This window comes from Anser brachyrhynchus, assembly GCF_964034855.1.
Source record: "Anser brachyrhynchus genome assembly, chromosome: 3".
NCBI lineage: Eukaryota > Metazoa > Chordata > Aves > Anseriformes > Anatidae > Anser > Anser brachyrhynchus.
The window spans coordinates 84,728,195-84,754,746 of NC_137696.1; the positions used below are offsets into that span (position 1 = coordinate 84,728,195).

At 36.9% G+C, this 26,552-nt stretch overlaps 1 protein-coding gene across 10 annotated transcripts in view; it reads left to right on the forward strand.

Moving 5' to 3' along the window:
• EPHA7 (EPH receptor A7) overlaps positions 1 to 26,552 on the forward strand; it is a 166,450-nt gene that overhangs the window by 37,672 nt on the left and 102,226 nt on the right. For all 10 annotated transcript variants that reach the window (XM_080587440.1, XM_080587448.1, XM_080587444.1 and 7 more), the window contains 2 exons: positions 18,887 to 19,042; positions 19,911 to 20,246. In XM_080587440.1, coding sequence (XP_080443566.1) covers positions 18,887 to 19,042; positions 19,911 to 20,246 — 492 coding nt within the window. The remainder of the gene's footprint in view (positions 1 to 18,886; positions 19,043 to 19,910; positions 20,247 to 26,552) is intronic.

Genomic DNA, 26,552 nt, shown 5'->3' on the forward strand with positions numbered 1-26,552 from the left:
TTTATTATTACCAAAAGGATACAAAAATCAATATTTGAATAAATTAATTTAAAGAACCATCAGTATTTGGAGTTTTGCTCACATTTAAACATGTGCAACCAGCTGGAACAAAGGATGAAAGGATGACTAAACTTGTCTTTTTAGGTAATTTTTGTGATGTGATTGAGGGATGTTGTACATCTGGTGCTATTGTCTGCTCGGCCACTTCAGAGTAAGGGCCTGTGATGAAGACAGATACAGAGAAAAAGTGTTTTGTGTCACATAGTGAAGGAATAGTCAATTAAAATTGACAGATAGGTTCAGTGGACTGAGTGCTAGGAAGTTAGGCTGAAGAAGATGAGGCAGCAAGATGCTGGAGAGCCTGGAAAAGCTTACCTCTCAACTCTGTGAAGAACAATAAATGGATCCTCTGACTTAAAAATGAGAAGCTAGAAGAGGTAGGATGAATTATGATGATGAGTTACTGTGGTCATCTTCTTTCAATGAATAGGTACCTAAAGGGAGAATTTACCCAAAGTCATTGAAAATGTGAAACAATTTTCTTTAAAGATATGGAGAATAAGGAAGAAGACTGTGGGTTTAATCTGGTTTTGATGCAAAATGAAAGTCAAAGAGAAAATGCAGATGTATGAGGTGGCAAATATTGTGTTATTCTTTTATGCAGAAAAATTGCTTTTTCCCATTCCAGTGAAATATTTGAGCACAGTTACGTCCCTAATAAAGTTAACCTATAAATACCCACAGAATTAAAGTACTTCACCAGAAATTTTAGGAAGAAAAAGCAATAGAAGTTTCCGTCACTTGTTTGACCTTCATGAGAACAGCAGTTCAATCAATCTTCTGAGTTGAACAGAACTGGTATAAAACTTGAGCAGGAGGCATAAATTTTTCTGCATATGCAAAGAGCTGCATGTAAATGGATTATATAGCTGTCAAATCTTTAGCTGAACAACATAGACAGATATAACACCAAAAGTCAATCCTTTCCTCAAGTTTTGTGTTACTGGATTTCATTCACTAGTAAGACTACATAAGCCCTACGTAATCTTCTTGTATTGTGAGTCTGTCTCAGTTTTTTTCTTTGACCCATGTTCATTTTCTCATTTGAAAGAGATGCTTCATTTTTATTTTTTATACTGGGGGGAGCTACCCATCTACCAGCATGACTTGGTATTTGTTGTCTTCATTCTTAAGTTTTGTTGTTGTTGTTGTTGTAAGCAGAACACATGAACTCTACATTTCTATTAAAAATCTTTCAGTCTGCCAACCAGTTAGAGAATGTTACAAAGAGAAAAGGAATAATTTATTTTCATATGTCAGTGGACATAAATAAAAATGCTATGTGCTTAAGTACTGTCAGAAACAATTTATATTAAGTTTTAGGACAATTACTAAAAGATCGATGAGACTATGGGCTTTGCTGCCAAAGGATGTTGTAGAAACATCATCATGGAAAAGGTCAAGAATCTGTATTTCTAAATTGTACAGCAGGAGCCCTTAATTCTGCAAACCAGCTATGGCTGACAGAAAATTTTATATCAGCTTCACTACAAATAAAAAAACAGAGGCTGTAAGTGAATTCAGTATTAAAAAAAAAAAAAAAAGCAGTCAGTAGAGCAACTCCAGCATTACCTATTTTCACATTAAATTCCATTTCTTTTTCCACTAGCTCCCATTTTCAGACTTTGATGAAACAGATTTTTATTTATTTATTTATTCATATTTATTTATTTTTTTGATTGCTAATCCACAATATGTGCTATGTTCAGGGCTGAAGGAGGATGTGTGAAAATCCAGTGCTAAGTATTGGCTGCTTGAAACCTCAGGTACTTGGGAGGTATACATTCAGAGGACAGGGAAGAGAGTATATTGGTTTAAGTCCATCCAAAGGTTCTTGTTGGAAACCTTACTGATGGAAAATCATTATGCATGCAGTGATGATATATGCTTGGGCTCAGGCTTGCAAATATGTACACTGAAGTCACCCTGTGTGACACTGACATCAAATGTATGGTTACATTTAGTCAAAACCGAGAGGTTTGAGGAAGGTTTCAGGGAGATTTGTATTCCTTTTACATCTTAAACCCCCTTTCTCTGGAAGGCATTTTGTTTTATTTTGGCAAAGTTATCAGTAACTATCAAATACCTTAAAAAGCTGCAGGTTAACTGCAGAGGAGAGTTTGGACCACATATGAACTTTTTGCAACAAAGGAACCAAAAGGGCACAAAAGTGCACTCAAGTCTCTTAAGGTCTTAACAGAAGATTTAATAGCTGGCACTCTTTGCAGTGCAAGTAAAAAAAATGCTAATTAGGGATTCCCAAATCTCCCAGAAGTACCCATAATTAATGCTTATTGTAGCTTCATGCATATAGTGGCAGAAAGCCCAATATAAGGCTTTTGCATCTGCTATTTTTGCAATGTCATATGTTAGCTCATTCCGAAGTTTGAAGAAAGGTAAATATAAAAAGTAAAGTAGAGTGTTTTTTTTTATTATTATTATTATTTTTTTTTCCTTTTTTATTATTTTAAGTAGCTATCGGTACTAGAAAAAGTCTTTAATAAGTGTTCTGGGGTCTGTAATAACCAAGAATGTTCACTTATTCTTAGCTTCACCCCCAAAAAAGTATTTGCTACTTCTACCATTCATGTTTGAACAAGTAATAGGACAGCAGAGAGGGTTATATCATTCAAATACGTTCTTAAGGCATGCACATGTGTACACACATGCACACAAACACAGATGCACACATGTTGTTCGTGTAGAATTAAGATTCTTCAAATGTGTTCTATCTATACTAGTGCTGTAATGCAGTAGATTGCCAGCTAACATTTGCATTCATGCCAAACTAATTTTCATCATCTTCCACATAAATGTCATAATAGCCTAGCATAATCATAAACAACTTAACTTCACTATTTTATCTTGAATTTTGGTAACTAGTTACAGTACACCAGTTCTCTACTCTAAGGCGCAAATGTGCCAGCCTCAGCTTGATATCTCATCCCCTGTAGGCATACATTACTCATTTCAGTTCAGTCACTGAGACTTCGTGTGACAAGCTATAAAGAGCTGTTCAACACTATGTGTATGGATCTATTTGGTACTTGACAGAGGCAGTTCTGATATAGAGTTGTGGATAATCTACTGTTCCTATTTCTCATCACTACATAAATTGCTTGTATATGAAAACAGGAGATACTTTGTAAAGCTGTGCAGATGGGTACCCTCTGAGGATTAATGGTAATTCATGTGACTGGGTGCTTTCTGTGTTGTCATGCTAAGAAAAGTAACTGAAAGTTGGATTTATTTTGAAGATTTCACCTGGAGAGCCATTCCACTGACCATTTGCAAGAGGCTGATGTTAATTTCCTAAACATTGTCTGGTTTTGTTTCAGGTGGTGTATAGTATATGTGGCATCTGTGTGGGAGTCACAGAAGACCTATACTCTTTTGGGCCATCATCTCAGTACCTGACAGGATAGCCCTTCTCAGACTGGACTACACAAATGTGTTTAGGCAGCTCAGAATTGAGCCCTGGGTCTCCATAGCCTCCAGCGAGAGCTCATTACATGTGTAAATGCTAACATATACACTGAAATTTAGCTGTTCAAATCTTGGAAGAAATCACATTCTGTATACGTAGTCTGTGGCCTGTTGTCAGCTAGCCTGTGGACATCAAGGGATTATTTTGGGCAAATTCTGCTCTAAAATATCCCTTCTCTATATCACATTAGCACAATTTCTGTTGGTATTTCTTTCCCAACAGCCTTTCTTTCCTCCCCAAGTGCACAAGGCAGACTCAGGATGCCCAGGTCCCAATCTGACTTTGAATTTAAATCCAGTGTCAGATCTGGCCAAGCTTTTTCTTTTGTGTAGCTTTCTGGTTGCAGTCTAAGAGGAGACCCATGTGAGATCAGTAGGTCTGTTGGACTAATGTGCTGGCTGCTGATAAGGAGCCATGCTATGAAGTGGAAATGATAATGTGTAATGGAAATTCATCTGGCTGAGCAATTAGAAAAAGTTGTGAAGAGAAGGGGAGGAGCTGAGCCTTGAGTGAAGACTGCATGCCTGTTTTGTTTCATACTGCTCAGCCCTATTTCTCTACTCCTAGTGGACCTCCAAAGCCACTCTACTCTGAATTTGTTCCAACTTTGTTTTTCGTATGAAATTAACTTGAATTAAAGTTTAATTGTATTCAAACTTTTAACATTAAAACAAAACAAAACAAAACAAAAACATTACTGTTTAACCCAGAAATTTGCAATTATGGAGAAGGACAGTGGTACTAGAGGACCAGTCTGCTTTTGGGTAATGTAGCAGAACTGAAGACAGAACTGTATTAGAGTCCAGAGAGACATCAAGGAATGCTTTTGATCAGTGACAATACCTGCTGTCCTCTGGGCCATTGCCATGACTTTCATGCCTCCTTGAGATATGTTTTATTTCTTCCTCGGCAGTCCATCCTTTTGAGAATGAACAAATGATTTTTGAATAGAGCTGCTTAACTGAAATCTTTAAATTCTATCCTAAGTGGAAAAATGAATTCTGCCATGGGCTGTGAGGACAGTTCTCCAAAGTGAGTGTGTTTCTTCTGGGATCTGCATATATTATGTGAAAACAAACTGAAGAAGCTGGGCACCATTACCTGTAACTGGACTTGATATAAATTTGCCCCCCACCTTTGGGATAAGGCATAAATGCTGACAAAACCCAGAATTTTCTTTTCTCTTTCTTTCTTATTTTCTTCCTTTCTTTCTTCCTTTCTTTCTTTCCTCCTTCCTTTCTTTCTTTCTGATTGTGACTATAACAACTTGCTTCTATCATTGTTTCTCTTTAAGTATCTTGCTTTTGCTCTTTTTTCAAAGAACTGTGCAGTTTCTTTAGCACTGAGAAACTAATATGTATAATGCTTTCTTTCTAACAAGTTACACAGAACTGTTTGAGTAGTTATTTGCACTGGTAAAAAATAATTCTGAGATACAAATTGTTCATAGTTAGGACCCTGAGTCAATTCTAGGTATGAGATAATTCATACACTGATTGAAAATCAACAATTAAAGATTCTCCAAATAAAGAATTAATTTTTCTCTTCATTATGGTGTCTCTAGTAATAAGCATGAAACAATAAGAGTGAATCTGTAGCGCAAAATAGTCACAGTATCACAGTATCACAGATTTCTAGGTTGGAAGAGACCTCAAGATCATCGAGTCCAACCTCCGACCTAACACTAAGTACTCAACTAAACCATATCGCTAAGCTCTACATCTAAACGTCTTTTAAAGACCTCCAGGGATGGTGACTCCACCACCTCCCTGGGCAGCCCATTCCAATGCTTAATAACCCTTTCGGTAAAGAAGTACTTCCTAACATCCAACCTAAAACTCCCCTGTCGCAACTTTCGCCCATTCCCCCTCATCCTGTCACCAGGCACGTGGGAGAACAGACCAACCCCCACCTCTCTACAGCCTCCTTTAAGGTAACTGTAGAGAGCGATAAGGTCGCCCCTGAGCCTCCTCTTCTCCAGGCTGAACAAGCCCAGCTCCCTCAACCGCTCCTCGTAAGACTTGTTCTCCAGACCCCTCACCAGCTTGGTCGCCCTTCTCTGGACTCGCTCGAGCACGTCCATGTCCTTCCTGTAGCGAGGGACCCAAAACTGAACACAGTACTCGAGGTGCGGCCTCACCAGAGCCGAGTACAGGGGCACAATCACTTCCCTAGACCTGCTGGCCACACTGCGTCTTATGCAGGCCAGGATGCTGTTGGCCTTCTTGGCCACCTGGGCACACTGCTGGCTCATATTCAGCCGACTATCAACCAATACTCCCAGGTCCTTGTCTGCCAGGCAGCTTTCCAACCACTCATCTCCCAGCCTGTAGCTCTGCTTGGGGTTGTTGCGCCCCAGGTGCAGGACCCGGCACTTGGCCTTGTTGAACTTAAAGGACTTGGTAAACTATTTATTCAGCTTCTTGTGTTTTTGAAAGCCACACAGAGTTCTCTACTGCCGCAGCATTTCTGTCATTATTACCCAGATTCAGTGTCGGTGTGGCTATATCTATGCCAGCTGCAGCTATGTGAGGCATTGTGTGGAAACATGCACTAAATATACTTTTTAAATGAGGAATAAAACATGCTTTAACATCCAGGTAAATAGTCACCTGAATGAACTTTGGTAGTTTGAGAAAGTATTTTGGCAAATTCACGAAAAGTTTGTCAGGGAAAACCAGGCAAAGAGATGGAGATGGATGATTGATCAGGGTTGCTAGTGCCTGCGCTTGGACACAGGTCCCCTCTGCCTCTACCCTACAGACGAGTAATGCTACTCAGTTCCCATAAATGTGTAGAGAACTATGGTTGCACACAATTCCAGTGAACCTGGGCGTTGTGTGTGCACAGAGCTGCTCTCTTAGGGGGTTAAAGGATTAAATGTAATAGTACTGTACACTGAAATGGGAAGCGTGATTATCTCAGTTAAAGAGCTTGATTAAGTGGCAGAAGCAGCACGGAAATTCATACTATTTGCAGTGAAAAAGTCTTTTATATGGTTAGATGAATATCCTCTTGTCTGCTATTACAAAAAGAAAGTTCATATTTTAATATTACTCTATGCTGGCTCCGTAAAGCTTCTTTGGGTATCTTAGCTCCTTTGTTTTGCAGTGGTGTTTAATCACTTGCAGAAAATGCTTGTTGTATCACACACTCTTCAACCATGCACATTATCCCTTAATTATATACGACTAAGCCCTCTTGACTGTAAGACATGTTGTTTGTTCAAACGCACTTACAAATCCATTTTCTTATCAGTCCTTTGCTGAACATTTACACAACAGGGTACTGTTTAAATATGAAAATAAACCTTTTTTCAAAAAAAAATTGTTTGACCCACCCACCTGTCCTCCATCTGTGATTGTTCTGTCTCCACAATCTGTTGTCTGCTTTTCCTCAGTGTGTTCTTTATCTTTTTGGATGGCTGCTATCTTTGGGCTGCTTTATTGCCCCTCCTCATTTTTTCTGTGCTTAGTAGAAAGTGACATTTCCAAATCATAAGGATCTGCCAGGCAGATTTGATACACTCTGCTGTAAGACACAGTTCTGCTCCAAGCGTGCAATTAGTAAAGACAACTTCATTTCACTATATCACAACTCATGCTGTACTATTTGGAATTAAAGCATTGTGTGAAGCTGGGAAATTCTCTCATAAAAACTTGTATCAGATAACTATGTCAGAGAATTAGCTGTGTTCTTTCTTAACACAGACATACTGAAGCAAACCAAGAAAAAAGTTTCTCCACATTTTATTCCTTTTTATGCCTTTTTTTTTTATTCTTCATTAAAGTGGAGCTGTGTGTTTGTAATCTCTTAATACACTGATATTCTAATCTTTAGATGAAGAGGTTAAATCCATTTTTATTTTGAAAGATTATAGCTAAATACTTACAGGGAGAGTTTAAATTCATGGTATGTGAACTGATAAAAATATTGCTGGCTTCTGTGAACCTGGAAGGGAATCCATTCTTAAAGAAATTAGAGTGTATGTTTTGCTTCCTTTTTAGAAGTATTTCTATTTCTTCCTCCCCCAAGCAAAATGTAACTGGGGATAACAGTTACTTTGTTTGTATAAATGTTCCTCCATAAGCATCACAGTGCATGTGCATGCATATAGGCATGATAATTTTTTCTGAGTAAGACAGTCAACATTAAATGTTAGAATATGTGAAACCAGCATATGCAACTAAAGTTATTTTTAGATTCAGTAGCACGGTTGTGCAGAAGTGGAGTTTTTTGCTCTTGAGGTTTCTTAGAAGCTAGTCTTTTGTTTGGATGGATTTGTCTGCTCTATAATGATAGCCTTGAGGAATGTGTTACAGAAACCTGTGAAAAATCTCTGCTGGATTCAGGCCTGGAATGGTAATGGTAGGTCACTGTCCAAAGGAAACAAAAATGTGTTATTAAGTTATTTTAATTTAATTTGAATTGGAAAGCTTATAGAGATGTCTGCTTCTGTTCTATTTTATGAATAAGCCCTCTAGATTTATTTCTTGCCAGCCAATTATTAAGCACCATTACAGTTAAATTAAATTAAACATCTCCATCAAGTTGGTTGTGTCAAAGCTTCAGAAAATGTACAGCAACAAATCTATTTCCCCCACTTCCTTTACAGATAACTTTATCCTTAACCATATACTTTAGGTTCCGCCCAAAAACCTCAGTTATTTCATATGGGACAAAAAGGTTCTATGAAATGATTTCAGATTAGTCTTAGGCCTTTATAGGAAATTCTCCCATTATATTTGTAACTGGATAGTTGTTTTAGACAGGATTTTGGGGCATCAGGAGGGAGTCCTCTGTGTGAGGAGGGAATTGATGGCATAAAGGCAGACAGAATGAGCAAACATAGCACTGTTTTCTCCCTGTAAGTACAAGAAATTACTCAGGTTGTATTTTTACTAACTTTACATTTTATTAATACCTCAATAAAGCATTGCTGCTGAAAGAAGGGGTTCTATCATTTCTCAGCCCCCTGCTCCTGTGCTGTGCCTTCACAGACATGTAGTGGCTACAGACTAAACTAGAATGAGGAGCCAATATAACAACATGAAGTTATTTTTATAGGAGTATGTCGGAAGGTTTTGTAAAAAAGGCTACAGTGACATATGAACTATCGTGCCTGTACAGTAAAGTATTTTTTATGTTTTGCATAAGTATATTGCTATTGGGGAACTCTTTTGTCAGTGTAGTTGCATCTACATTGTATTTTGGACATCCAGCCTTTGAGCAGCTCAGAGTGTCTGAGCGTACACACTTTTAGGAGTCAAGTGCTAAGTGAACTTCATGGACTCCTGCAAAGGAAAATATGGCCTGAAAACCATCTGCTGAACAGAGCCACTACTGTTCCACCCACTATTGCCCATGGTTGGGATCAGGCAGGCAGGCAGGTTTGCATGTCCTGGAAAGTTGCAGAGGGGCCTGCCTGAAGGTAGCCTTGCTGCATGCATCCACTCCTCCTTGGGCTGTGTATCCCTCATGGCTGTGGGATTTGTACATCAGGTAACAGCTCTGAAGGATGAGAGGCAGGTTGGAAGTTTCATCCATGTCTCTTTGGTCAGACCTTATAGACATGATGGACAAAATCTTAATCCTGTTTCCAGTCTTCTCCTGATAATTTAGAAGCAGCTCTACCAAAAAAAAAAAAAAAAATTATCGCAAGTCTTCCCTTCACCAGCTAATGTTTTTTTCTCATGGAATTTTCAAAGTGTTGCTTCCAGAAAGGCAGAAAATGTGCAACCAGTGTCTTAGCAAATATTGTGGAATGGCTTTTGTGGGAACTGGTGAAAAATACTGTGACTTCTTGATCAGAGGAGTCTAGCAGCTAAACTGTCAAGACTATCACTGTTCATTTAGTAGAGGAGATGACTGTCTTTGGGAGCTTAATAGGCATTAGAGAAGGTCATGTCAGGGGACAAGCCCACTGCTTCTTAGGGAAGGTTATTGTCTCATAGTTCCAGCAGTGCTGTGTAGTGATGTAGCTCTTTAGAGTGGGACAGTCTTCTTTTTTTTTCTTCATTTGAGTAAAGACAGTGATGCCAGAAGATTCTTAAACAATGGAGTTGTTTTAAAAAATGAGGGAAAAGGGAAAAAAATGCAGGTCCTATCTAGTAAGCAGTACCTCAGATTCTGCTGTACATACCTTTATAAAGGTTTTCGTTTGTTTGTTTGTTTGTTTGTTTTCATGAAATCCTCTTTACTTCATTGGAAGTTTAGGTGAGGTGACCGTGGGAGTCCTGTTGGCTTTAAATTAAAGATTTTTTGCAAATTATTTTAATTTTCCAAGTAATTTATCAATTATTGTGTCTTACTGTATTTTTGTTTTGAAAACAAGCAAGACTGAAACAAAAACTCAGAATTTCATTATTTTCATTACTGCTTGGAGCTCTTTGTGATGTGTTTTGTTCTCTGTAGGAAACAACAGGGAACCTTCCCCAGGACATGTTTGCAGTCAAAAAGCCTGAATGTGAATTAAGCAACTCAAATAATCAATTTGTGTATGTTCTGACAAGGTATGGTTGTGCAGAATCTGTCCGATGGCAGAGGAGTTGGGGGGTAGTATTGCACTGCAAGACGAGAACAGTGTATAACGCAAGCTAGCTTGTAGACTATTAGGAATTGTTTGGTGTTTCATTGTTTGAGCTACACCCAAACAATAGGTAAGCTAAAAAGTTAAAGAAAAAGCTCGTTTTCTCACCAGTATTTTTTCCCTTTCTTATGACTGTTAGAATTGAATTTTATACAAGCTAACATTAACAGAGGTTTGCTACATTTTTAGCATGATTTTTTCATACATCTGTTTAGAAATGAAAGTAGTAATTTCAGTGAAGTTTGCATAGCTGATTTCTTTTTGTTGAAGTAATGTGTTTTCTGGTGATGCATGTAGGTGATGTGCTATTCCCCTAAGTTAATCATATAACTTTCCTATGAGAATACCCTTACTTCCATAACATAAGTTTCAGTAATAATTGCTATTCTTAGATTTACTGAATAGTCACTGTAATTTTAACCATGTATTTTTTAATGAAAATATTAATTAAAAAGTTCATAACTATATATTACCAAGTCAAAGATGAAAAAAATCCCCCAAACTAACCCCCCCCCCAATAAACAAAAAAGACAACAAAAAACAAAGATGCAGAAGTTAGTAATAAAACAAGTTCATTTTTCCATTAATTCTCCAATTGGTTGAGAACCTTCTGATGAAGATGGATAAAATTTCTACTGCTGACCAGACTGCACGCATGCATTCATTTTTATGATGAATTTACATAATGTCCTGCAAAGTGCGGAGTCTTTAGTCTCCCAATCTGGATAATTGGTTGAGCTGTCACTTAACTCAGTGCAAAAGCTACTTCAGCACCTTGCAAGACTAATCTTGGGGGTGGGCATGGAGGAAGAAAAGGAGGAAAAAAAAAAAGAAAAGAATGAAAAGGAAAACCAAGGACTCATCCTTTCATTTCTCTAACCCACCTTTCACATTTGAATTCTGTGTTCCATAATGGAGTTCCAATCTGTCTGTGGTTTTGTATGTTTGTATCTCTCAAGTTAATTTTCCCAAAATGTGGAGTGGCTTTGTATTTGTGTTTTCCAGGAAAGTTAATGAGAGGCAAATACTCAAATCCTTGAAAACTCTGAAAATGTAGAGAAACATTGTGTCATAGCCTCAGTACACAATGTTCAATATAGCTACCCACTTATTAATTCTGATCAAAACTGCATTACAGTTTCTTTAGTTGCCATTTAAATGTAGTCTTTTATATACTTAGAATCTCTACATTCTAAATAATTTTGCTGTTACAGTATAGTGAGATTGGGTATTCTTTGATTTGTGGACTATGTACTTCAGCCTGATTGCTTTGTCCTTGTGTGTAAATTAGCCAGCAAACCACCATAGAATAGTTCTTTGTGCCTATAAAATTTCTTTGCAACTAGGTAGGTTAAATAGGCGCACGTGATGACATACTCAGTAATTTTTTGAAGCAGATTTGTAGGGAGGTAGATGTTTCATTTTGTCTGGTGAAAAAAATGTGGGTAAGTTACTATTACATAGCAAGCATCCTATTTTGGGATCTTTACTGTGTGAACAGAAGTATGTGAACATCTCTCAGAAGACATCAGCAGGACTTTAGACAACAAGGGCATGTTAGGCTTGGCGAATGAATACAAGGTCTGAGAGATTCCTGACAGACAACAGCAAACATTCGGTGGATGATGGTATGCAGCCACAGGACAGCCCTATTTAGATATGTCATTCACACTATAGCTGAGGCACCATTAAGAGTCTTGAGTTTACTCTGGCTAAACCGTACAACATAATTCCTCAGTTCAAACATGAATAATCTTTAGATGCTATTGCAGTTTAAAAATCAAGCTAAAATAAACATCTTTTTCAGCTAGACATTTATCATTGTATAGTAGTTAGACAAATAAAATACTACAGTCTGAGATCCTTATAAAACAATATATATTAGGTGCCAGAGAAGGCATAACAGATGCCATCTCTGACTATAAAAGTAATTTACAGTTTCAAACATAGTCATGACTTGAATGTACACAAATTAGTGGAAAAGGGGATCAGAGGTTATAAAGTCTCCTTTTGTAACTGGATTTCTTATGTCTACTATTTCACAATGAAATCCACATTTGGGAATTATTTTATAATGGTCTGCTTTCAGTTTATCTAAACTTCTCAGATATGTTGGCTTAAAAGGACCTGTGGCTGATGTTGTGATCTATCAGTCAAGTATGTCATAAGAGAGCAACACCCACCAGACATTTTTCTTTCAAAATTTTATTTTTGATACTGTGGAATATTAAGCATTTTGCATTTCTGGTGTCTGCCATGCCAAATTGTCATATGTTTGTAGCAGGTTAATACAGAATGGGGTTGACAAATCTTGCTATAATCACTACCCCATGTTGTTTTCATCCTCCTTGTCTGCTGCTCATTTTCATTGTGAAAAACCCTAATATATCAGTGACAGGAGGTCTGGATTTGTGGCCGACTGTTCTAATTACTCCCACTGAGTCACTGTCAATAGGATTAAAATAAAGATTCCGGACCTGTCCATCGTAGATGAGGTCAGCAACACTAGCAGTGGGAGTACTGTTTCTGCAAGCTGTGCTTTCAGTCCTGAGTTATGGAACCATAGACATTAATATGAAGCAAATATTTGAAAGCTCCAGTGGAGAAAGACCAGCCTTTTTTCTGCATTAGCTAAAATATCCATCTGTAATAAATAATCTAACAGCATCCATCTATGTCCTGACTATACACGTATGTATATTAATTTTCAAATGTATCAGAGCCCCAGAGAGTTTCAATTACAGAACAATCCATTTTGCATTTTATAATTAATAAAGTCTTTGCAGCTGCATAACTTCATCCAGGAAACATCTGCAAAAACTCCTTGTGTATTCATAATTTCTGTGAAAAGGGGGGTTAGCTGAATTGTCTTTAATGTTCACAGGCATGGGGAGGGTATAAATGTAGGGAGTTAAGATAACACAAAACAAATCACAAGAATGGAAGTTTATAACCACACAGTTATAAAACAAACTCTAGCCATTGCCTATAAGAAAAAATGCAATGTGTAGGACCACTTTTACATATAGTCAACTTATTCAATTGAACAGGAAGAATGCCTGAGCTCCCCTGAGGTGTGCAGTCATTTTGCCATGGTTCTGGGTAGGACAAGGGGAGAGCCCCAACTTCATAAGTTGTTGAAACTCTGTGATTACATCTTTGCAATCCTTTGATGTTGACTTTGAAAATTTATCAGGTTTAAAACTTTAGTTTCACCTTCTTCAGTGTGCATAAAACTATGGCATGTAGGCCACTAGAATTTACTTACGACAGCAAACGCAGTGAGTGGTGAGCAAACCAGAATAAACAGACAAGCTATCTAACTCTGGTAACACAGTGTCATCTTTATTTTTCTCCCATTGTGCCAGTCTACTTTTTATAATGGTATCAAACAGTAATTAGTGCAGTCACCTCCTTGCAACTCATTATGTTTCCTTATTTTCATGTAAACTAAAAAATTATAATCAAAAGCCATGTTCAATCAAGTGTCTAACATGCTGAAACAATTTTATGCCCTTTAAGTCTTAAGTTGATATGCAAACTGCAAGCCTTGCACTTCTCTTACAAATTGAGATTTATTTGTTTGTAGTATTGTTGTAGCAAATAAGTTTCTTGACTAATGTAACACTACAACTGTTTACTATTTCTTTGTTTATAGAACCACGAGTTGTTACATGTCATTCTTAGCCCTTACAGTATTTCCATCATCCCTCCCAATTTAAGTCCCCTAGCTCTCCTAGAAGCAAAATGAATCTCCATAGTGTTTATAGTGAATAGGTTACATAAAAAATGAGCAGTATTTAACATGTCCTTTTTTTTCCTTTTTGCTGTCCCACAAGTGGGACTCCAGAATGCTGTTTGCTGCTCTCCACAGCTGCCTTTATTCTCTCTTCTTGGGAATTTGGATTTTTTTAAATTTTCTTTTATAAACATGAAAAGAAAAATATACATTATTTGATCTCTGCCAGGCCACTAACGCATGTGATGAGCTCACAGCAGAGAAGTTGCTATTTTTCTACATAAGCTGCAGTCAGCACCTCTAGTTACAATGGTTAATGCCTTGGTATGCCACAGAGGTGGCATCGTAGTTCTCAGTAGTGTGTGTTTACATCTCAGTATTTACTTGTGGTTTTGCACTATTTCATTATTTACAGTATTTATATAAGTCCTTAAATGACTCCAAAACACTTTGTCTCAAAATGTTTGTGATTACACTGACTGCAATGGCACATGCTAAATGCATCTTTGAACAGGTATCCTGCACTGGCACTGCAACCTTGCCCAGCCAGATCCCGCTGTCACGATACACCACTGTTACGGCTGAGTGCAACTCGATGTAGAAGAAGAAAGCACTTTGGTACAAGCCAAGAAATTTTGTTAGTATCATCTTCACTAGGGTCTTTCATCATATGCAAACATAATAGTGTAGGTCTTTATCTAAGGCTTTTAGACAAGAAAGTTTAAATATGAAATCACAATGCCCTGCTCAGTTTCAAACCTCAGCTCTGCGGTGAAGGAGTCTCTTTCTCCATCTGGGGGCATTTCACATAATCTTTGTATTTTGTGGTGGAACTCTGCCAGCTTCTGAACAGAAGAAATCTCTTTGCTTTGTAGAGAAGGTGGGAAGATTTGCTCTGAGGGGCAGCCATGGCTGTCACAGGCAAATAAAGAAGTCTAAGATGCTGCGTAGTCCTGGAAGGTCATGGTTGATCAGTCCCTAGCAGTTGTGAGGCTAAGATAGTAAGCAAAAATTGTGACTTGTCTGAGGTACAACTCCCTCTTCTATGTATTGTTGGTTTTGTAATACATGAGGAAATAATTAGCAGCTACATTTTGAAGACTGTTTTACATTAGACCAGTAGGTTTTATTCTGCCTCTGTGCTGTCAGTAAAGTGTGACTGCGTATGGTTTGAAACTGTTTCCTGGAATGGGTAAGACTTTGGAGCAGGTGTTTGAACAAAACAGGAGCTTCAGCTGGGGAAAGCTGTAAATTACCAGCTGAAAATGACACATCACACTGAATGGAAGTAAATTTCTTTCGTGCTGGCATTCATCCCCCCCCCCCCCCCCCCCAACTTTTCCAGTAACCCAGAAGCCCTTCAGTAACAAAACCACTCCTGGATCTTACCTTGCTTGGGTGAGAACCAGAGTTTGCATTTTACTTAGACCAGCACTAGCAAGGATTATGGCTACACCTCCACAGTTCTGCCTCACCAGGTACACATGACAGCATATCTCCCATCATTGCTTGATTTACAAGATAGACTCTCTTTATAGGGAAGAAGTGCTGCTGCTGAGTGCTCTCCTGCACCAGTGAATTGAAATGTTAAAATGAATGTGATCGTATACAATTTGAGTTACCTCAAGTTTTTCAATGAGATTCTTTTCTGAAACAGTACACACCTTTTATTTTTAGATTTATTACCTTTAATTTGCATGTACAAAATTCCAAGTAATGTTTGCCTAATTATTATTCTTCTTTTTACAATTAACATTTGTTTAATGTTGCTCATGGAGGTAGTGGCAGATGTTATACCACCTATCCTTATAATCTTAAAAATATTATTTAAATAATTAAATTGGGTCAAATTAAGTGGATTTAAAATAGATTAGAGCAAACCAATGTGTTTAAATTATTTATTATATGAAAAAAAATCACCATGAGAATTTGGCAAAATAGGACAAAAGGAAAAAAAATAAAGTTGCAAAAAATATTTTAGAGCAGTTCTTTCCAACCTTTGATCTATAATAGATCCCTGGCAAGTCATCACACCTTGGTCAGTGGTCCATGCAACAGTCTGTCTTGGTAGAGTTTTCAGTTGTAAATTCCTTGGCAAGGACAATGATATATGTTAAAAACAGGTGAAGATTCATTGCACCCTCATTTATGAGCAATAGAAGTAGTCTACTACTAGGCTGAACATTTGTTTGTGATAAATTTCAACTTGTGAAACAAAATGGGAAAATAATTTAGTTGTATTCCTCCAATGAGTGCTTTTAATTATGATGTATACTCTTGCATACCCTCCTTTCTAAAGAGCTATAAAGTTTCTTAAATGCTTTTTAAAAGCAATCTTTTTGTACTGTTAACAGTTTCAGTGCTGGAGTACTCTGCCTCTCACGTTTATGGGTGTATGAGTTGAAGGAATGGTTACTAAATGTCATCAGATAAGCCTCCTGTTAGAAAAAGGATAATGGAATCGTAGCATGGTTCGACTGCCTGAACCTGCCGCCTCTGGTGTGCTGTGCGGGAGAATAAATGGCTTTCAGTCATGCAAACTAGTTGCAGACATTCAAATCCTTTGAACTCTAATAAGAAATGCACACTTACTTTAAATAGTAAGTGACTAAGCATATAAATGTCTTGATCAAGCCATCAAAAAAAAAAAAAAAAAAAGATGGGGGTTCTATTTACGTTTTGTTATTTCTGTCTGAAATCTCTATTTTACTCTGTGTCTTTGCTTTGTAATGTTCCCTGCTGAGAAGGACAGACTGGAAACACAGTAGGGATCTTTGCCTTTTAAGTTGCTCTTTGCTTTTGCAGAGGGCTGTGTGCTGTAAGACCCAGTGTATTTGTCCAGTTTTGCTCAGCATGAGAGGAGCCTGACTATTTAAGAAAGGCAGGAAACTATTATTTGATAATTTTAGCTACATTTCAATTGCAAGTACTGAAAGAGCAGACAGAAGTTTAAATATATGTCTTAAGGTACATGAATACAAATCAGTTCAGCTTTTGTGCTTTTTGACTCTGATTGGGAAATTTTGAAACTATCTTGAATGAAGGATCAAAAGGCTAATTCTGAGTTAAATTTGCCACAATTATGATTTCACTGGTTATGTTTGTCTGAAGTGCTTCTCTAAGATTCTTTGTCTCCTATTCTTAATGTTATATGTAACAGCTACTGTGATAGAATCAAACCATAGCATGTTTTACAAGCAAAGCTTGATTTTTTCTAATGCAAACCCATGCCCCTTTGTCAAAGTCAAAGGATACATGCTTTACATGCTAATTTTCTCTGCCAGGTAATATAGCTTCCATTCACTGTTTTTTTTTTCAGCATGACAAACTAAATGATATGGCAATTTCTGTCTTTAAGGCATGTTTTTTCTTTAGAAAGGTAATATATTGATAGAGAGTAGTACAGAGTCAGAATTTCCTTTTCTTAGAATGGTGTGATACAGTGTTGTTTTAACTAATTCATCAACTTTAATCTGTTATTATCTTACCTCCAAGTTTTTCTCTCAGTTGCCTAAGATTCAACAGATTAACAAGAGTCATGTGGCCACAACTACACTGTGAGTCTAGTCCAAATGCTACTAAAGTAAAAGACACTCTTCATCAACTTCGGCGAGATTTAGATAAAGCTCATTGTTTTCTTGCTCTTTTTATCACTGCAGTACCCGACAACTGAAATAACTCTTCTAAATATCAGTGTCTTCAGATACTTTGCATTTCTGTTCTGAGAAAACATCCAAGCAAATATGAATATAACCAAAGTAAATTCTCTCTCTCTGAATTCAGACTGACTATTTAACTAGCTTTAATATTTTGATATGCAATGCTAAGTTTCACACACAGTCCATTTTCTTTACATAGAGGTGGAGGCTTAGAAGAAGGTTAGACTGTCTATGAGGGATGGAAAAAAAAAAAGAACTTGAATAAAATAATATGGTTGAAAAAGCTTCTGTTTTATTAGAAAGTTCTGGAGGACTTTTGTGATCAGTTTTTCATGTTGGTAGTGTTTGTAAGTGTGCCCATAACCTCAACGCTGAAATGAAGTCTTAATCTGTTTCCAGTTTGAACATTGTGTGATCTCCATTTTCTTCTTCGTTCTCCCCTAATGCCCACGTAGTTAAGCACTTCTGAAGCTGGCTTTCTAAGTTGCATTCATCTGCATGAGAGTGTTGTTATAGGCATGTTTTATGGATGTTTCTGCTTTGGGAACTGTGACAATAGCTGATAAAAATATTTCTAAATACAAGTTTTGGAACACATCACATTTTTACTTTCATGGGTTCACAGCCCGCAACACAAAATATGAAATGAACTTGCATGCATGTTTCCAGTTATCCACCGTCTAATTTTTCCTTGGAGGTTTTGTTAAATTCATTTGATCCTAGTTTTTTATCTGTGAAACTGGAAAAAAAAAAAGTGATTGTGCAGCTTATGATGTCTGCCCTCCCACTCTTTCTGCTTGTTCTATACCAGTGTTGCCTGTCCAACAAGTGTTCACACCTCATTCTTTCCTGGGGTTCAGGGTTTGCTAGTGGTTTACAGCTTCTTTGGGTTTCTCAGATCAGGGAAGAGTAACCTTTGCTCCATTAATTCCAAATCAGCTGGTTCAGATACCAGAAATATTTTAGTAGCCTTAAAGAAGAGCTTCTTCAGACATTTTTCCCTTGTTTAGGACTACTGTGGGCATTCAGTTGTTTCAAACCATTATTGTACTCTTCTTTGGTGAAAAATTATGCCCGTTATATTTCTGTGGCCTTCTGTGTTAAAACATTGTGCTGCCAACTGCTGAGGTATTCGTAGCGTATGCTTGCATTCATAAAAATGCCACAAAATCATTAATAGCACCAACTGAAGAAAAAGAAATTGTGAATGTATCTTGACTTTGCCACTGTAATAGAGTGGGTAGTTTAGGTGTTCTCAGCAACGTGTACTGCATATGACAGGGACAGAAAAAAAAAAATCAGAATAGTGGTCTGTGCAAATCTAAATCTTAATTTGTTTTGTTCTGCCTTAGCTTGTGGCCGTGGGTTCTACAAATCATCTTCACAAGATCTGCAGTGCTCCCGCTGCCCTACTCACAGCTTTTCTGACAAGGAAGGATCTTCAAGATGCGACTGTGAAGATAGCTATTACAGAGCACCTTCTGATCCACCATATGTCGCATGCACAAGTGAGTCAGTCATGAATTTAATAGTAAAGGACATTGCTTAACCAACCAGGTGCAGCCATTTGTAGCTGGTAGTTTCGGCTGACTTTTCCTATATTTGAAAGGTACATTTACTACAGTAAATGAAATTGAAAGGCAGAGGGGAAAAAAAAAAGTTGACAGTGAATATGGAATCAGCATAAATGTAATTTTCACATTTGCTTGATATAACATTGGAAAACATTGCATGTTGGGTAAACGTGTAACTCATTGTAATAGCATACAGGCATAGTTTTCCCATGGCTTTAAAATTGTTGCAGACAATATGCTTTATGTGATATAATACCTAAAAAGAGTAACATGAAAAGTAACGTGTGTGGATTTGAGCTTTGATTGAACTGTAATTGGATCTGGCTTAACCTTCCAACTGCAAATAGACTAGCCTGCACAGATTGGTGGTTCAAATAGTGAAAGTCTCCTAAATCCAAAGCAGCGCCAAATACCTATAAATCACATCAGAGCTCATAACAAAGAACTAGATGATTGGTTCTGTATGTTTAGAAGAAAGGAACAAATCCTACACTAGGAAAACTATAAAAGGCAACCTTTAAGGTACATTAACCAATCTTTTTAATTGCACAGAAGAGAAACATCTCAAGTCAGTTGCAGTAAATACACAGACAATGGTTAGCCTGATGCCTTAATGGAAAATAAATAAAGCTCTTGCCAAGTGAGTTCAAGGAAGCTTTTATACAGCTTGTAGTAAAAAGTAATGAAATGTTTATGTGAAGAAAAATGCTTCAACTATTTTCTGTCTTAGTAATTAGAATGCTAGCTGCATGTCCCATGGTGGTTCTGTGCATGATGCTGGACTTTTTTGTGTGTTACACAGGACCTCCATCTGCACCACAGAACCTCATTTTCAATATCAACCAGACTACTGTGAGTTTGGAGTGGAGTCCTCCTGCTGACAATGGGGGAAGAAATGATGTGACCTACCGCATTTTGTGCAAGAGGTGCAGCTGGGAGCAGGGCGAATGTGTTCCCTGTGGGAGTAACATTGGATATATGCCCCAGCAAACTGGATTAGTAGATAATTATGTCACTGTCATGGACCTGCTAGCTCATGCTAACTACACATTTGAAGTTGAAGCTGTGAACGGGGTTTCTGACTTAAGTCGTTCCCAGAGGCTTTTTGCAGCTGTTAGTATTACCACCGGTCAAGCAGGTAAGTTTTCATCACTTATGAATCTCAACGCTAAGAGAAATTGGGAACACACAAACTGCAGATGCAGTAAATCAGGAGCATGTTTGGTGTGTTCTGGCTCATTAGTTTTTTCACCTTGCCAACTAGTTAATTTGAGTTTATACTATTTCATGATAATCTGTTCTGTTTATTGGCCTCAGGAATTACTTCAGAAAGCGACATGAAAGACTCAAAGAAGACATATAGCTTTATTATTATTATTACACAACACTTTTTTCTTATGTCATTGTAAGTCATTCCCTAGTATTTGAAGAAAAAGTAGATGCAACAGTCTTATGCAGGCTTCATTTCTGAATCTTTTAAACCTATATAGGAGTCCTGGGTCACTGGAAGATGTTTTGGATGACTGATAGTTTTTTTGGTGTTCATGTTTTCCTTCGGGATTACATTTCTAATTTATCTTATATTTCCAGATATTTGATTATGAGATTCAGTGAGAATGTGATGATTATTCTTTGTTTCTTCTACTTATCATAATCTGACAGGTGAAATGTCAGGAAAAATAAAATCAAACTAGCGTATCACCCCAGGGGGATAAGGGCTTTAGTTGTCTGCATGCTGAGTTCTCTGATTTGGGATTTTGAAATGATAGGTTGCTTCTTCTTAAAAATCATAGGCCTCTGGATCTACTGTAGTTCACTGTAGGTTCTAAGAGAGGATATTAAAACTAAACTTTTGTCTCTTTTTTATCTTAAACCAAACATTAATTGCAAGATCTTGCTTCTAAAGAAATGCCTTAAAAGAAAACATGAGCTGAATAACTGATGTTTGCTATAAGAACAGCGGACCAATGTTTAGAAGGATATTTCATAGTTACATCTGGGGCAAAATTTTTATTGTGATCAACCTATTCTTTTTTTAACCATATATAATTTCTCGTAGAAGTGTTCCCTTACAGTAATGCTTGGCACTAAGGATAAGCTTACCATACACAGACAATGAACAAACAGGGAAAGATGTAGTTATTTAGCTACTTTAAAGATGGTCACTTAAAAAAAAAAAAAAAGTACAAGAAATTTACTTCAATTCACATTCCCCACTCCTCACCCACAAACCTAGGATATTTTATGTATTTGTTAAAGTTATTCCGGAATATTTATGGGTTATTTAACTTCCCCATAGTGCTTACCTGCATACCAAATCCACATTTCATATAATTTTGGAACCATCTCTGTGACTGAAAGGATTGCTCTCTGTGTTCGTTCAGTTCTTGAGGTTTCTGATGAGTTTTTGAGTACAGAGAACTTACCCTGAAACTATTCTTATTCCAAAGATTATAGTATTTTAGCATCTTGACTCTTCATCTTTAAAATAATTCTCTGTAATTCTTCAAATGTACACAGGTGGACAGTGTTCTGCTCCCTGCAGATGTCTGTACAGCTCTACTACATAAAGAGGATTTGGACTTTTTCCTATTTAGCTAAATCAAATAGGCTTTACTTCATGTTCTTTGATGAGTCAGTGGCACACAGTATAAAGGAAGAGACAGTATAATTCAGTGACTGGTATCACATCTTGGGAAGATGAAGAAGTCTTATTCAGAACTTTGGTGTGTTACCCCCAAGAAAATTCACTGTAGTTAATTAACCTGAGGTCTCATAGTCACAGATGCATAAGGTTTTTAAGGCAGGAGACATGATATTGTTATCCTGTGTTATGTTATACATGAGCTATATGATTTTACAAAATGATCCTTACGTCAAGTCCAGAGATGTTAGTGAAACTATAACTTGCATAAGACATCGAAATTGGACCTAGTGATTTCAAGTAATGGAAAGACATTCACCCACCTAGACAAGTTGTATAGGAACATGCAGCAGGACACCTGACCCTGTTCGCCCTGTTCTCTCCAATTTGCTGTGGGGTTATGCACACGCAAGCATTTCCCAATGCTGCAGAGTCCGAACACTGTCACCGTTGAGAAAAAGGGTCCTCGTACAGCTGAAGCTTTGTCTATTTAGCACTTCCGAATATCAGAATTTAAATGCTTCCAGTTGGGCATATAAAAGAAACATACATAAGAAACGTGTTTTGAAAAAAAATGGCTTTAAGTTCTCTTTGTTAGTTTTCTCTTTCTCTATAATGAAGATAACCCTTATCTTTCTTCATTAAGTACTTTGACATTTGCTGATTAAAAGTGCCATATATTGGCACATATATAAAAGTGCCTATTTCACCTGAATTACAAAATTCATGTTAAAGAAAATACAGTCTTTCAGAACAAATGCATTCACAAAAAGGAAAGACTTCTTTTACATTATTTTTTGTAACAGCATGTTGTGGATCCTAATACGGATTTCTTTGGTTTCTCAAGGAGGAAAATATTTTAGGTGGAACAGATTGATGACTATAATTGAACAGAAAGAGACTGGTTGCTCAAAGGAGACTGTTATGCTTCTGTGCTTCTATTTTATTTTACCACAGAGAGAAGGAAAATGTTGGATTTATTTATAGGCAAGTAAACTAGAGTTCATGCAGCTCTCATTTGTTACTATGTGACTGTTCAATAGTTTTGGCAAAAATGAGTTTTTCTATGCCCATATTGCTTTTTATGTGTGTAAATGTGTCTAACTAAACCTTCTTCACATGTTATTATGCTAGCACAATAGGTGGCTATATATAATTACTAGGTTCACCAGTTGCACAGAGACTTGCAGTGAGATTTTCCCTTTGTAGTTTTGTTTTAATTGAATTGATGCTTTCTGGTCATATTCACAACGTTCAAATAATTTTGTAATGATAATAGGAAATTATTGATAAAAGAATGGGGTTATGGGATATATCCAGTGTTTTTTCACCTACATATAACAAGCTTCTGATGTGACAAAGGGAACGTGTCACAGAAAAGAACCAGATGGTTGATAAAAACAACAACAACAACAAAAAACCACCTATTTGTATTTGTAAAAATAATATAACAAAATGACTACAGGTAGGAAGGTAGCATTTCACATTGCTCATGTACATAAATATGACCTACCACTATTCATTTCCCTGTGTTAAAGTCTTTGTGACTAGGCTATCAGTTGTCATATGGCATATTTTTATGCTGCAGCCAAGAACCATGAGGCTTTTTGTTTCACTGTTTTGTATTTTTTTTTGGTTTTGTTTGTTTTGTTGTTGCTGTTTAGTTTTTTAGACAAAAGCGTAAAAAAAATGAGCGAGAATCGGGGCAAAAGATTAAGTGCCCTAAGTCCCCAAGGAGTAAACCATCTTATTTCATATCTTGCCCATCTAGCATCATATAAAGAACACAGGATGTCATCCCAGTAATGCAGCTGGTCTATATGTGAACCCCTGCATCCTTATAGAATTCAGATTTAAATGTGACCAAGCCCTAGTTACAACAGGGGGATGTACTGAAGAGCTGCAGCTGGCAAACAGCTGACAAACACAACCTTTGCAAGCTTATTGAATGGTTGTTTATGGAAGATAAAATTTGCCACTTCCCTGCTAGGATATTCATCTTCAGGTGGTACTGGAAGTTCCTTTTGATCTGTCAAATTTATTTCCAAATTTCACAGTTCTTCCATAAAACACTCGAAAGTCTAAGGGAAATGTGTAGGTTTCACAACAAATGAATATTTGTCAGATCTTGGCACTCACACTTGTAAATACTGAAAAAATGTTTCAGTAATAATTGTATAATTTTTCTCTTGACACATTTGCAAATATAATACATTTTTAAAACTATCTTTCTACATCCTTTCCTCTGAAAACTGAATAGACAATGAACTGGTCTCTGGTAAGGGGTGATATTCCTCCATCCTACCCTGATTCTGTAAAAGATTAAGATGGGTTTGATGAACCTTGTCATTAAGCAGGGTCTGAGAAAATTTAAACAACCATGCTGAGCCAGTTTGAATTGTCTTTATTTGAAAGAATTGTCTTTACTAGAAAGAAAAAAACATATCAAAGCATACCCAAGGAGACACTCATCATGTCTTATTACCGTAACCAAACATGACAAACAAAAGTTAAAATGTCTGCTCCTAAGCCTGCTCTCTGTCCTTATGCAGGGAACAGTTTCTAATGCTTGCTTCTTCACAGCAAGAGAAAAGTCCCCCACAGCACTGTTAGCTCATGCTGCCCTTTCAGATGCACTTAATGCTGACAACTTGAAATGGTTAGAAAAATGGATTCATTCCATAATTGAAGCATAATCTTTAGTCTTAAGATCACTGTTTTTAGTAACAACTTATTTTGTATATGCTGATTTCCTTTCCCTTTTTTTGACCTCTTAGAGTTCATATTTTCTGGCCTTTCCCTACAAGAAGCAGATCCCAAATCTCACACATGTGCAAAACAAAACAAAACAAGAAACCAAACAAGACACCTGAATCTTTCAAAGTTGTATTATCCCAACAACTTGAAGAGAAAAACATCACCTGCTATAAAATCACACGTATTAGCAGGAGTACAAGTGATTTATATGGCAAGAAGAAATGAATGAAAGCATGTGATGGGTTCTGCTTTTCTTAGGTACTTCAAAAGTCTTTCTGAACAGGAGAGATGCTTTGAATTTCCCTGTACTCAGATTATCCTTTGCTCATTGCCGCTCATCATTTTTCTCTTCTTTGCTTCTGTATTCATTTTCCTCAGCTCTCAATTATCTCTATGCATTTTTGAAGGTCTCCTCTGTCATAGTCTCCACACTGTTGACCATCTGTTTGCTTGCTGTTCCCTGTCAGTCTCACTTAAGCTTGACTTTTCTTTAGCCATGTGCTAAAGCAGAGGCAGCAATCAAGATTTATGCCTGTGGTTTTCCCGGTCACTTTGACCTCACTGTTCAGTGCTAGTCTCACTTTTCTCCTTTCCCCAGACCGTTGTAGTGTCTGCCCATTTTGCCTCCATGTTGTTTTAATCTACTTTCATCTATGCCTTCCATCCAATGATCATGTCTGGAGGTACATGATGGCTTATTATAAATAGCTTCAGTGTTCAACTGAACACTGTTGGTATGTTTTCCCATTTCAATGGACTTCTTTTGGCTTCAGGTTTCATTTGATTTCCTGCTAGTGACTACTTTTTGAGCTATGCTTCATCTTCCAGCTTTCAACCACAGATCAGCTTTCCCACATTGATAGGATTACGTTATCTCCATATATACTCCAAACCATTGCTTCATTTAAAAATAACTCCAATTATAAAAATCATGTTTTTCTTTTCTTTCTAACCAAACGTTTTCCTGTATTTATTTCCTATAGAAAGACAATTTTTAAAGCTAATTTTTCCTAACTACTTGTGTTAAACTGTGGTTCTTAGAAACACATATGTTACAGTGATGGTTCTTTGAGCTTACATTTTGCTAACTTTATTTAATGGGAGCTACAAAGATATCAGTGCCTATTATTAATAATATTTAAGATACATTCTAATCTATTTTAGCTTTTTTCGGACTAGTAGGCAGACAACATAGTTCTACTGTAAATGTTCTGCACTCCATGGCCACCTAGTTAAAAGGGTAAAATTAAAGTAAAAATGAACATGTGGTAGTTATTATTCCTCTAGTTTTTATATGTCCTTTTAATACATTTCAAAAATGGATTGGTTTATTTCTGTGTACTAAGACTGTCTGTTGGTCTCAAATCACATTACCCTAGGCTAATAATGCAGATATTTTGACAGGAGGTAGTTTGCCTGAATTAAGCTGATGGATAAAAACTTAATAAGAGTTCCAGTCTCTGTATAGCAAATACCATCAGATTGGTGAAAACAATTTGTTCATTCACTGATTATATCAGGTCATATTTAATGCAGTGAAATCCACAAGGTTATAGAGATACTGTAGAATTGCTAGGTTGGGCATTATTGTAAGATTAGTTCTATTTTATTATTATTTATTTGGTTTTTAGGATTTTCACAAAGAAGGAAACTGTTATATAGACTATAATAAACTATGGCATATACGATACGTAGTTTTGACAATTTTATGCATATATGTAATATGTATATATATAGATATATAAACTTTAAATAATAAGCAATATGTCTTAAAAAAAAAAGCTTACCACAGAATAGTCCATTGGTAGTATTTGCTGTTTTCTAATATATTTAGTTCTAATTTGTTCTAATATTTTTCACTGAAAGATAGGAGAGAAAGCAAGAAAACAGATGTTAGCTGTGTTGCTTAGGGTCTGATCCTGCACCGCTGAAGTCAATGGAAGTTTTGTCATTGACTTCAATAGGAGCAGGATTTGAACCTTATGCTCTATCAGAACACAAAGGAACCAAAGCAATGGGCACTTTGTCATCCTGAAATGAAAC